Source organism: Eretmochelys imbricata, chromosome 3 (assembly GCF_965152235.1).
Source record: "Eretmochelys imbricata isolate rEreImb1 chromosome 3, rEreImb1.hap1, whole genome shotgun sequence".
Lineage (NCBI taxonomy): Eukaryota > Metazoa > Chordata > Testudines > Cheloniidae > Eretmochelys > Eretmochelys imbricata.
In genome coordinates, this window is record NC_135574.1 from 132804414 (window position 1) to 132818491 (window position 14078).

The 14078-nt window shown below is 41.5% G+C and overlaps 1 protein-coding gene across 2 annotated transcripts in view; it reads right to left on the minus strand.

Annotated features, from left to right (window-relative positions):
• The window catches only part of PCNX2 (pecanex 2), a 221267-nt gene that overhangs the window by 161806 nt on the left and 45383 nt on the right, over window positions 1-14078 (minus strand). For both annotated transcript variants that reach the window (XM_077813415.1, XM_077813416.1), the window contains exons 11-12: window positions 12274-12427; window positions 12153-12185 (exon numbers count right to left, since the gene is read on the minus strand). In XM_077813415.1, the coding sequence (XP_077669541.1) occupies window positions 12153-12185; window positions 12274-12427 (187 nt within the window). The remainder of the gene's footprint in view (window positions 1-12152; window positions 12186-12273; window positions 12428-14078) is intronic.

Consider the following 14078-nt stretch of genomic DNA (forward strand, 5'->3'; position numbering starts at 1 on the left):
TAAAATAATAATAAAAATTGTATCAGTCATTACCATACTCTGAGAAAAATCTAGATCTAGCTGAATCTTGCTCTTTAATAGCAAACTTTACATTTAAATTTTTCCTTTCAAATGTAAAGCTAATATTAATCAATGTCTGCTTCATGTACCCTGACCTTTATGTCCAGCATTTATTAAATGAATGATAAAATTACAGTTTTTAATTTATATTATAATTTGCATTATATTAAGACGAGGTAGTTATTGCTGCCAACAACATAGAAAAGGAGCTTTGTGGCTCTCACAGGTATAAAGCTTCAACAGGTATAAAGCTTCAACCTTTCTCCTTTAGAAAATTGTGTGTGTGATGTGTCTTATTGTAGATTACAAGTGAAATGAGTTTAAAGGTCTTGATTTAAATACCACTGGTAGATTCCTCGTCATTATACAAAATTAATACACGATTTGTCAGAACAAGCAGTTCCAGCTCAGAAAACACCTTCCAGCTCACCCTCTCCAATTCAGAAAGGGTGGGGATGGTACAAGGGAAGATTAACCCTTAGAAAAGATATGCTTGAGTTCAAATATGGTTCTCTTTCACCCCTGCTGGAGTGGTTACTACTTCTCCTCTGCCTCTGTTTCGCTCTCTATTGCCACAACTACAGCTGGTTCCCTACTTTAATGTTGTTTCGGCGCTGCACCAGGAATTCTAGTACTGCTACCCCTGCTGGGCCACTTCCAACCACTTCCAGACTTTCTGGGGTAGATCCAGAAAAGGGACTTAGATTCAGCATTGTAATGCCTTACTTTAAGTCACTCTGCCACCTAATAAAGTCTACAGCCTTAATTTAGGTTCCCAAATTCCCTATACAATGCATGGGGAGAGTTAGGTGTCTAAGAATGGGATCAACAAAAACTGACACAGTGAGCGGGGAGCTGACTAAGCTAACCAATGGAGATGCCCCGAAAGGAATGGAACTTAGGTGCCACCAGGATCGTCCCTAGTGGACTGCGGAGCCCGGGACATAGGCACCAAGTTTCTAATCTGCCAGGGGGTGCTCCTTATCAGGTCTGCCCAGGCCCCACCCCCACTCCACCCCTTTCCCCAAGGCCCCAGCCCTGCCCTGCTTCTTCCCACCCCCCCACCTCTTCCCCACCCAGTTCTGCCCCCTCCCCCAAGCGCTGCGCCATCACTCCTCTCCCCTTCCCCCCAGTGCCCCCTGATGCCACGAAAGCAGTAGGCGCTGAGAGCGAAGGGGAGGCGCTGATCGGCGGGACCCGCTGGCGGGCAGGAGGTGCTGGGGGAGGGGGAGGTTCTGGTAGGGGGGCTGCCGGTGACCGCTGCTCTCCTCCTCACCCCTGCCCGCCACTCTCATCCTTGCTGTCCGCCCGCCCGCCTCCTCACCCCCCTCCCACCTGCAGCTCGCCTCCCCATTCGTCTCCTCACCCTGCTCACCCGCCCGCCTCCTGCCTCACCTTCCATCCCAACGCCTCATGATTTTATGGAAATGCAGGGGCCCCCAAAGCGCGGGGCCTGGGGCAGTCTTCCTGATTTGCCGTACTCAAGGGAGGCTCTGGGTCCCACCTCTCAAATGGAGTTAGGCACCTCCCTACACTCGGGATTTACAGCCATGAACCCTCTCCTGGAGTTAGGCATCTAAGTCATTTCTCACACAAAACAATGAAGGAGGAGAAGTTGGTCGCGGTACCCTGATAACCTTTAGCCCAGTGGTTACAGTACTCACCCAGGATGTGGGTTACCCAGGTTCAAATTCCCCCTCTGTCTGATGCTGCTGTAATCACTGGGCTAAAGATTACAAGGGGAGCAGGAGCATCACCACCTACACAGTTCTGTGCCAGGCCTGATCTGGAAAGAGACCTCTACAAATACCTACCAAATCAGGCCCCACAGGTGAGATAAGCCGAGCAATGCCTAGTTTTAGGATTGCACTGCAGCTGAAGCATGAGCTAGATGCCTGGGACTAGGATGACTGAGCACATGCAGAAATTTAGGTGCCACGCGGACTTTATTAGTGGAAACATAGGCACCTCGGGAAGTTAGGTTTTGAAGATTTAAATTTTTGACTTAAGCACCTCAAGTTGCAGTTAGGCAGCTAAACCCCTTTTGGATTTAGCCCTCTGTCCCCCACCACCACCACCACCACCACACACAGCGCTGAAACAATCCTTGACTCAAAGATGTGGGTGGGGCAGCCTATGAGCAGGAAGAAGGAGGGGAAGGAATGCACCTGGAATGGGCACAGGGGTGAGTCACTTTCATCTCAATTCCTCCTGCTGCTAGCTCCTCAGGCAAAGGAAGAGTTGCTACTTGATGAGGCAATTGGGGGGAGAGGAAGGGAGAAGAGAGAGACCCTCAAAAGCATCAGAAAAAAGCAAAGATAGTGATACTTCTACAGTGAAGCTGGTAGGCAAACTCCCATTGAACTGGCTCACCCAGCTGCAAAGCTCTAGCTGCCTCTGTCCAGTTATCAGACTATCAGCAGACATGACTCACACAAAATCCAGCTTCATATTTTCACTTCATCTTGCAAACATACATGGGAACCAGGAATCTGTCTAAAAGAAAAGGAGGACTTGTGGTACCTTAGAGACTAACAAATTTATTTGAGCATAAGCTTTCGTGAGCTACAGCTCACTTCATCTGTCTGTAAATCAGAGGTTCCTGCCAGCTGTACTCTAAGTAACATACAGAAGTGTTTACAATGGGCACCCTTACACCATTTATTTTTACATTTTTACCATTAGCCAAGTCCTTAATGGGAATATATTTCCTGTATTATTGCAATGGGCATTGCTATGATCACTAAGTGAGATGATGCCTTGCACAGCCTGCTTTCATGTCTTATTTCTTTGTTAATAAATTCACAGTTCAGTTAAAGTTTTGTCCTGGGATTCTACCCTCTAGATTGCTCAGCCCAGACCCTAGATCTTCTCGAGCGAGCGAGCAAGCAAGAGAGAGTCACTGATACCTTGATTGCAGTAACTAGCTACCTATCCGACAGACTAGGCAGAACTCATTCAACCCTTACTCCGCAGGATCAACGCCCGCTAATCAGGTTGGGTGTTTCGGGAAGACTCTACTAGCCAAACTTTACCTAATGGTCAAAAGTTAAAAGGAAACATTTTTAAAACTGCCCCTGCTTAATACTGTAACAACCTAGCTGGCTCATTACTGGGTAGCTTCCCCTCACCCAGGCTGAGGGAGGGAGAGGATCTGGCCAGCAAAGGGCACTGCGCCTTGCCCAGTTTAACAACCAGCCAGTTGAGGCGCCATAATTCTTAGAGAACATTAAAATGAAGCGTCTATTAAGTCAGAGGGGATTGGAGCTGCATACAAGTAGAAGCAGGCTGGAGGCAGCACTCTGGGAGCTGGCTGCAAAGGGAAGACTGGGGAACATGAGCCTGAGAACTGGACTGCACGCAGAGGGCTGTGCAGGAAATGTGTAGAGCCTAGTGCTTGCCTCTGAGCTCACAATACACAGAGCACCCTACCAGACATCAAGGGGACAGGTGTTCATCACACACAGTGGCAGCATGCAGTGTGGTCAGTTCAACTACTGAAGTGTGGCTATTTCCACACGCTCTAATCACTGTGGGGCCAAGCACCTGTGACGGAAATTCTAAGGGCAGGCATTCCCAACATTTTCTGAACATCCTTGCTTTTGGTCAGGCCAGAAATACCTTTAAAAACCCTCTTCCAATCCACCTAATCAGTGCTCAGATTACTGGGGGGGGCTTGTAGGGAACTGAGCCCCCTTACTAATTTTAGGCTACCTCACTTCTATCTTATGGCCCCCTTACTTCTCACTACTGTTTAAATTAAAGCAAGCCACTTAACACTGAGGGACCCACTACTCCCCCCAGAAAATTACCTGGAACTGCACAGAGAACACAAAAATGAAAACTATTTTTTTTAAAGTATTTTCAGACATTTAAATAATTCAGTTTATCTTCTGGAAGATAGCGGAGTCCATTCTTCTCTTGTATCGGAATTTGGTTTGTCCACCACAAAAATACTGTACATTTTCATAAGGGGCTTCCTGCCAGCTCCTTCAATACCAAGGTCTTTCCTCAGGGCTTAGAAAAACTAAAATCCTAATTCCTTTCACTGTATCCTTACATTAATCTCCAATGTGGTCTGGGAAAAAACACATTATGTTGTGTTACCCAGAATGTCCTACCTTTGCTGCTTTTTTAACAAACTCCTGTATTTACAGTTCTGATTCAGCTCAGTTGGTCTTGGTCTTTTTTTCCCCCTTCAGTCAATCACTCTTTGTTGTTGTTTTTTTAAAAAAGCTTCATTGAGAGCTGAACTAATGCCACCTCATTCGGGTTGAAAGCTCATCATATCTCACAAGCTAAGTCATGTCGGTACTTGGATGAGAGACCTCAAAGGAAAACGCAGATTTCTCCAGGAAGTGACTGAGGGTATGGGTGATTTAATAGGTGGGACCTCTTTTCTCAAAACCAATATTAAACGTATGCCCTATGGCACCATGCTTTTGGAGGTGGTGTTTTTTGAGGAGGCTTAAAAGTGAGGCGCTGCCCACTCTCTGTTATGAGAGTTTCCAGTGCACATTTTGCAAGCATAGGTGTGTTAATCTTTGTTTCCTATCTCAGTTCCAAGTTGGGTAATTATATTTTGTTTTAATTCCCTGTGCAGTTTCAGTCAACTATAATATTCTTCTTCCTGTCCTTAATCATTGTATAGTGACACTATATGCTGGTAAACAGCTGCAGCTTTCCTCCCCAGGAATGGCTCGATTTCAGCAGTGAGTGAAGCAATTTCTGTTTTGCCTGTGTAAGGATAGTTGAATCAAACTCATGGCTTGTGGGATTCTTTGGGATGAAAAGGACTACGTAAAATGTACCATATCACCAACATTATTCTATTTTTTCATCAACATGAGCCATTTGACCCTACACTAATGTGCTTCTACCTGAGGTGGCATTCCCCATCAAGTGCTGCCCTAAATGCTGATCTCCGATAGGAATGCTGAAGTGGAGGGTAAATAACCCTGTATACTTAGAACAAATTAAATGTCTTTCATTTACGTGATTCCAGATGGTTCAAAAACATTTCTGTAGGGTGAGGGATGGAGAAAATACAAGCAGATATTTAAAGAAAATATTAACAGCTCTTCTGACAGCAAGCTCAAGGGTAAATAGAACATTTCATACACTGGCAATTCAAAGGATGCTTGAGTGTGAAAAGCCAAAATCAAAGTGACAAGGATTCAGGTTTGCCTTATACAATGTTGCCGTAAACCCATTTGTATTTGCAAAATGTAATTTAAGTGAGCACTTCTTCTCTAGTAAAAGAGCACTTCTTCACAATCCTTTTTTTAATCGGGAAGAAGGGTAAAGTGACCATAATTTTTTGGCCTTCAGCCAGGCTCATACTTTGGTATTAATATTGACTGATCTGTAATCGCTTTTGGGATCAATCAGTTAGCAACGCAGCAGATTACTAGGAACTGGTGTGCTTACATTGCATCTTGTATTCAGGAAATGTGAATTAAGTCAAAGTGAAGCCTAGTTAGCATTTAGTCATGGCCTCAATATTATACTAAAGGCTGCAATTTTTCCTCTCTCTTTTTCTCTTTAATAAGTTGTATGTCCATGGTATAATGGTAAAATTAGGAGTGTTTTCTACTTGCTTTCAGAATGTTATTCATTTACCTTAGAGACAAACTGCATCCAAGAAAAACACTTAAAAAGCATTTGGGCATAAGCTTTCATGGGCTAAAACCCACTTCATCAGATGCATGGTGTGAAAAATACAGTAGGCAGGTATATATATCAGAGCACATGAAAAGATGAGAGTTGCTTTACCAAGTGGGGGGTCAGTGCTAATGAGGCCAATTCAATCAAGGTAGAAGTGTCTGGAGAGCAGCCAGACAATCAAAAAAGGGAAGAAATACCCCATGGTACCCATCTGTTAAGGTGATATCCTGACATATTTGCCACTAGATGTCCCAAAGAGCAAATTTTGCCTAGGTCATGACAGACCACTAAAGCCCCCCAGTAACAGGGGACAAATAGCATTAGAGAAAGAAGGACTGTTGCTCGTATGGGTGTTCAAGGAGGGCCTGTCAACTGTGCCTCACATGAGGGTGATTGCTCAACACTGAGAGGTTACTCGTGAGGCTGGGAAGTGGATAATTGACAGGAGATAGAAGTTCCTTGAAGAGATCCAATATCAGCTAATTCTCCTACATCAGCACTTGCTGGAGAAAACAAGTTCCTGTTGTGTCAGCAGCTGGAGGTGGACACATTAATGCCTTTCAGGGGTTGAAGGATTAGAGAAAAGCACATTCTCATCCCATGCCAGCTGGCTACACTGGGCACGCTCCCAGACCAGACAGCCTTCCATTGAATAGGGATGCAGGAATTGAAGTTTATCATTGACACAAGAGAATTATAAATTTAAGGAATAATCTACAAAATGCTACTTGCTTTGTATTGGTCAATTTCACCATAATGAAATAACTTCATTCTGGTAAAGCTGGCCTGTCACTAAGTCCTCCTGCAACAGTTTTAGATTTTTATTTTTATTTTTTCTGGGATTACCTGGTTACATTATACGTACAGCTGGTTGGCAAATAATTTTTCCCCTGTGAAAAATTTTAAAAAAACAACATTTTTTTTTTCAATTTTGTGAAATTATTTACTTGAAATGTTTAGGTTTTTGGGTTTTGGTGTCAAATATTAAATAATAACTCCAACCCTGATTATTATTATTTTAATTTTTTCAACAAAACTTGAAAATATTCAACAAAAATAGTTGTTGTTTTTTTGTTTTTTTAATTTGTTCTCCAAAAATTTTTGTTAGGCTGAAAAGCCATTTTTTCAATTAAAACTAATTTGATAGGGAAATTTCAACCAGCTCTATTTAATGTTTTTCTCCTGTGTGGCTGTATTTCTGAAAGACACGTAAAATGGGGAGGAGGGGAAGAAAAGGTGGGGAGAGGGAGGGAGGAAGTATGTGTGTGTGTGTGTGTGTACACAGTAGGAAACATCAAGGGGCTTGTGACTGAAAGCCAAGTGTCTAAGCAGATGTTAGGTAGGAGTTACTTGCCTAAGCTAACCCAGTGCAGAGTGAGTGAAAATCAGGCCCTATCCTCTCTCAGAAAGCAGCATTAGAACTGTCAGCAGCAAGAATTAGGCGACTAAGCACTGAAAGCAGAGACTATGCCAAACTAAATGCCAAAGCAAAGCAAAGCAAAACAAAACAATTAAAAATATAACATTAAACACCACACACAGAAACTGAACATTAATCACATTAAATGAGCTCTACGTTGTACTCTGAAGCTCACTAACCTCAGACTCTGGCAGACATCTAGTTGGAAAAAATTTCAAAAGGCAGAAGCCATACATATCTACCTATCTAAAGTGTACCCATCACCTTGGTATCAGACACTACCCTGCTGAGACCTCTGCTTTGTGCACAGAAGCAGGATTCCAGATGATTTCATTAGACTGCTTCTTGCCCTGTGAGGCCTTCTGTGACATCAACCACAAAACTTGGTCCTGGACAGACATTCAGGTTCGTCAGCAACACCTTAAATTGCATCATGAAGTGAACAGGAAACCACTGTAGAGATCTGAGCTCTCGCCTTACATGCTCATAGTGACACACTCCACACTAGGTACCAGCATTCTATGCCTCCTAACTAGATTCTTAAATTCTAAGGCCAGAAGGGATCACTGTGAACATCTAGTCTGACTTCCTGTATAGCCCGGGCCATAGAACTTCCTCAAAATAATATCTAGAGCACGTCTTTTAGAAACAAAAATCCAATCTTGATTTAAAAATTGTCAGTGATGGAGAATTCACCACTACCCTTGGTAAATTGTTGCAATGGTTAATTATCTTCACTGTCAAAAATTTATTCCTTATTTCTTATTACTCTGGACTGTCTTCAAGGACAGTCCCAAACAGAATCTGTTACAGTAGTCTAGTTTCAAGATGACAAAGCCATGACCGACTACTGAAAAGTATGCCTGAAAGAGATTGGGAATAATGTTTGGAATCTGCCAGCAGCCATAGACGATCAAAGGCACAAGGGGCCACTGTAGTCTGAGAATCCAAGAAAAAGAATGGACCCAGAAAAACCCTCAGATTATCCCATTGCTCCCCAGTCTTGTTTTAATGTGGAAAATTTCAGCTGCATTGTCATTCAGGTTTATAACACTGATCATTCTTTAATCTCCCTTCTGTTCTGCATCCTCACATTAGCATCAAGCCATCTTATCTACTTCAATTTTAATGTAGTTGTGTGAATTATGAAGTAGTACGGTATGGTATCCTTTCAAGCCTACTTGTTGTCTTATTTTTAATGATGCCAACTAATTCCAGCAAGCCTTTATTAATACATCTCATATTATAAAATTTAATAACTTTTAAGTGATTATAATGCATAATACAATATGGATTAAGTCTTCTAGCTTAATTTATGTTAAATACACCATTCATGTTTAAAATGTTGAGTGAAAATGATACTGTAAAATATTTTTTCATAGGCACTTCTTAATAAACCAAGCCTTGTGGAAGGGTTGGGAGGGAATCAGGTATATCATCACTTTGTTATAATACTGTATAACATGTAGAATATAATATGATGGATGATGTTATAACAACATTTTTACTGTGACTGTAAAATTCTAGCCATGGTATTGCATGAAAATATGCCTCAATTAAGCTTCATTAGTTATTTCGTCTTTGATGCTACAAATAATTTAGGCTAGGATGTGATTATAATGAAGTTTTGATTATGCTGGTTACCACCCCTCTTAAACAAATGTGAACATTATCAATGTTTGCATGTGCAAGCGATTTGATTACTGTTCACATTATTGTGTGTAGAAATGTGTTAGTCGAACTGACAAATATGGTCTATTTTTGGCATCGAGAAAATTAGCTCTTTCCTGAGTTCTGAATATTTTTTAAATCCTTGGAAATAACATACACTACAAGGAATGGAATTGTAAACTAACGTTTATCAACACTGTCCAGTTTGCAGGTAGGCATAAATTGCTTCCAAATGTGCGATAGCTGAGCAATTCCATAATTTCTAGGAATGCCTGAGGCAGGAAAGGAAACTAAGAATGCTTCAAATTCACCTTGGTAGAACTTACAGTTATAAACTGCAAAGAACCTTGATTAAAAAATGAATTTATATTTCCAGTCTTCAAAATTACTAAGGCTAAAACTCACTGTCAAAGGGAAATGATCCAGGAGACAGAGCTGATTTGTAGTTCCCACCTCCCCACACCACTCCCAATCGCAGCTTGCAAACAGCAGTGCTCTTTTATCTAGCGGCAGACTTCCCAGAAGGTGAGAGAGTCCAAAATCAACAAACTGTAGGATAGGCTCAGGTCCTGAGTGAGCACACACAATATTTTGACTTGGAGAAAGAATTCAGTCCTCCTCCAACAGTTCACAAACTCCTCCCCCCCACCACCCTTACATTACATTATCCTTCTAGATAAGAACATCAACTGTATTGATTTTTGCTCATTCCCCTTACCTAGTACTGGTTTCAGAGTAACAGCCATGTTAGTCTGTATTCGCAAAAAGAAAAGGAGTACTTGTGGCACCTTAGAGACTAACCAATTTATTTGAGCATAAGCTTTTGTGAGCTACAGCTCACTTCATCAGATGCATACTGTGGAAAATACAGAAGATGTTTTTATATACACAAACCATGAAAAAATGGGTGTTTATCACTACAAAAGGTTTTCTCTCCCCCCACTCCACTCTCCTGCTGGTAATAGCTTATCTAGTGATCACTCTCCTTACAATGTGTATGATAATCAAGGTGGGCCATTTCCAGCACAAATAAAACACCCATTTTTTCATGGTTTGTGTGTATAAAAACATCTTCTGTATTTTCCACACTATGCATCCGATGAAGTGAGCTGTAGCTCACGAAAGCTTATGCTCAAATAAATTGATTAGTCTCTAAGGTGCCACAAGTACTCCTTTTCTTTTTGCTAGTATTGGTTGCCTTACATTACAGCTAGCCAACTGATAAGTGTTAGAACACACATCTTATTTGTTTAATGTAATGTATCCAATATCACACTTCCATTTCTTTCACTACCCTGGGAGCAATAGATGCACTGAATCTATTTCCCTGGTGCACATATTATTCCTGGAAGAAATATTCCTAAATAGGATAATCTGATGCCAGCAAACCAATGCATTTCCAACACAGAATCAGTATTTCTAATGTACTACTGCTCTGGAGATATGATTCAGAATACCAGGGTAGCTAATACTCGCAGTGAGGCAGATCTCGCATATCTCTTCTCAATGTAACCTAATACACATACTGCTAGTGAAAGTTTACAACAATCCATTGTTGATACCTCAATTATACTTCTCCTAGTTGTGGTAATTGGTGAAGGAAGGATGAATATTATATATAAATACAATTACAGGAATAGATTAATTTAATAAGGAAGCATGTGCTATTTGATCAGCCAATTATGTACTTTTTCTTAATGACTTTGAGGAAAACATCAGTAATAGCAGATTAAAAATCAATGATCTGTCTTGAAGATTAATTTTAAATCCCTATTGACTGAAGACTGAAGGATGAGTCTGGATTGTTGTTGTTTTAAAAGCCAACAGTGGTTAATGGAAAACAGAGAAAATGTTGGTCAGATTCCATATGACTGAGTTTCTGAATAATCTAATTCAGATACATGTATGTTTATTATATTTTAGCACACAGAGTGCCTAAAAGTAATGATGAATTCAAATAACCAATCATGAATAAAAATAGTATTGAAGCCACAAAAGCCACACGAAATAGGGTTCTTGATAAACAACTAACGATATTTACAAGAGCTACTTATTTCAATGATTCACTGTTGTGACACTAAGAACCCCTCAATGCCAACAGGCAAAGCTCTGTCACTGCTCTGTAACAGCAACTCCTAACAGGCCTGACAATCTCACTACACCTAGCACCCTGCTTCCATAGTATTTATCCACACAGAATGTTATGTGAGATCTTCAATAAAAGCTGGGTTCTCACTGATCATTAATGTCATTGTGAAATGTATGTACAAATACCATGAAAGAAGTTGTGTATATATACTGAAAATACATTCCTAAAAAGAGTCTGAATCGAGGCAGCATTGGTTTCTGCCAGACAAAAGGATGTATATTCCCTTATCTGTCTTGGTTCACATATAAATTAAGCATCAAAAGCCAATACAAATGAAGCCCGGTTTGCATAAGAAGTCAACATGAAGTCAGCACACTAGGGAATAAACCATGGGGGTGCATCCTGACTTTTGGGACAAACAATGGATGTTTGGGAGATAAGAAGACAAAAGTACACCTTTTTTATCATTAACCAAGGAAGCAAAAGGACATCACTTTTTGCATTCATGAAAGAGGGATCCCAGTCATGTTGGTTGGAGATGCTGGGAGATTGCTCTGGGTGACAAACTTTCGTAGACATGGGCTTGGCCTGTTTAATATAGACTCTAGGAAAAGTGTTATATTTTGTTTTATACATAACCTTTCTCTGTCCATTGTCCTTACTGACTTGAATCTTTGACTCTCTGGTCCTTGTTAATAAACTTATTGTTACTTTAATTACAAATATATTTTAGTGCTGTAGTATTAAGAAAAGTGTTGTTCCTGAGTTGAAATCATTCAGCTTGCATGCAGGGCTGTAACCAGACGTTTTAGTGCCCAGAGCGAGCAAGCATATTTGTGCCCCCTGCGGGGGGTTTTCAGCATTTCTTCACCCCATTTTTCCACGCTGGGCGGCTGCCTTGCTCATCCCACCCTGGTTACAGCCTTCTTGTGTGTATACTGTCCCTCTGGGGACAGCATACCTGGTAACTCTTATGAGTGGCTGGTGGACAAGGGGCTGGATGCTACAGGGATCACTCTCAGGACTCAGGGGTTGGTGTGTGCCTGTAACTAGCCTGTGTTGCCAGAGGCTGTTGGTTCCAGGGAGCTGGACTAAACAGACACAGATGAGACAACTGCACTCTAAGAGCGGTAAGGTGGTGCCTCATGATGACCCTGGGTAGCATCACAGCAGTACCAACTGATTCCCTCTCAGTACAAAGGTGATACTATAAAAAGAAAACTTGCTCTGCTTGCTGAGACTTACGTGTATTGGTGACGCAGGGTCGGGCTGAACACTCTAAAAACAAAAACAGGAAAAAAAATTATTTACAGGTTTTTGGATCCCCAAAAATTCCAGGAGATTTGGTGTACAGGAAATGTCTTACCTTTAGAAGGGAATATTGGCAACCGGCCATGACAAGACAGAACAGGAGGACCCAAATATCTTTACAGAAGCCTTGGTTCAGAGTTAGGAACCCAAGAAGTGAGACAAGCACTACTAGAAGAACAGCCAACACATTCTCCTTGATAGCTTCAGTCCTACAGGAATAAAATAAATAAAAGGGATTTCAAAAGGAGAAAAGTGCCCATATAACTACTAGAGATAAAGGGACAGATCCTCAGCTGATGTAAATTGCCATCGCTGCACTGACTTGAGCTATAACACTATACCACCTGAGGATCTGCCCTCAAAACTCTGCACCAACTGCTTGTGGACTTATCAGTGTATAATACTTCACTCTAAGTCTTTAGTTGTACATCTCATTATGACACCTAAACCTTGTATTCAACCCTGTGAATGTTATTTCATAGATCAGGGGTGGGCAAGCTTTTTGGCCTGAGGGCCACATCATGGTTCCAAAAGTGTATGGAGGGCCACTACACCTGGTGGCTCTCGCAGCCGCACTGCCCGGCAGGAGCTCGCAGCCCCGCCGCCCAGACAGCACGGCAAGCTGAGGCTGCAGGGCAGAGGCCGAGGACTAGCCCCCCTGGCCAGGAGCTCAAGGGCCAGGCAGGATAGTCCCACAGGCCGGATGTGGCCTGCAGCCGTAGTTTGTCCACCTCTGTCATAAATGAATAGATTTTAAGGTTTCAGAGTAACAGCCGTGTTAGTCTGTATTCGCAAGAAGAAAAGGAGTACTTGTGGCACCTTAGAGACTAACCAGTTTATTTGAGCATGAGCTTTCGTGAGCTACAGCTCACTTCATCAGAGACTATTAGGATCATCTAGTCTGACTTCCTGCATAGAATTTCACCAAGTAATTTGTATACTTTAGTGCGCATTTCCCTGTAAGTCTCTCTATAAAACAGTTTTTAAAGGGAATGATAAGCATTCATGTACTAAAAATGCTAAAGACAAAATATAGAATGTGGCCAAAGGTGGCGAGCAATACTGTTGCATGTTAAAATTATTCTTTAAAGTGCACCCCTAACTATATAAAAAGAAAAGAAGGACTTGTGGCACCTTAGAGACTAACAAATTTATTTGAGCATAAGCATGCATCCGATGAAGTGAGCTGTAGCTCACAAAAGATTATGCTCAAATAAATTTGTTAGTCTCTAAGGTGCCACAAGTCCTCCTTTTCTTTTTGCAGATACAGACTAACACGGCTGCTACTCTGAAACCTAACAATATAGAATTAGAAAAGATATACAATTTGTTCTTATCTATAGTACTGAAACATATTAAATCTTTCATATGTTTAATAAGATTTATTAGAACAGGTGTCCGGAGAAAAGCAATTTAAATATTCAATCCATAACAAAAAGAGTGTGTTGTGGATATTTTTCCATGCACTTGAAGTGCTTAGACAAGGCACCACATATACAGAGGCATATATGCTAAATCTAACTTCTCTGACTACATACCATGATTTCTGTAGAACACTAAAGTTGTCGTCTGAAATATCTGCAGCAGAGATCATATTAACATGTGTATAGGGCATACACCCACACAAACAGAGATCAAGCTCATGACAGGGTAGCCTGCAGTCACTGGCTATGTAGGCTTAGTTGTTTTGGGTTGATAATAGTCTAGCAGATAAAGAGCACTGCCAAAACAGCTGATTACAACTGACATGGGGGAAAGAAAAGAAAGACAAGAAGAAACGATGCCAGAGAAAGAAACAGAATTGTGTCTCATCAAATAATTGAGTTAGGGTGGGGGGGAACCAGGGGGATTCCCTCCTGA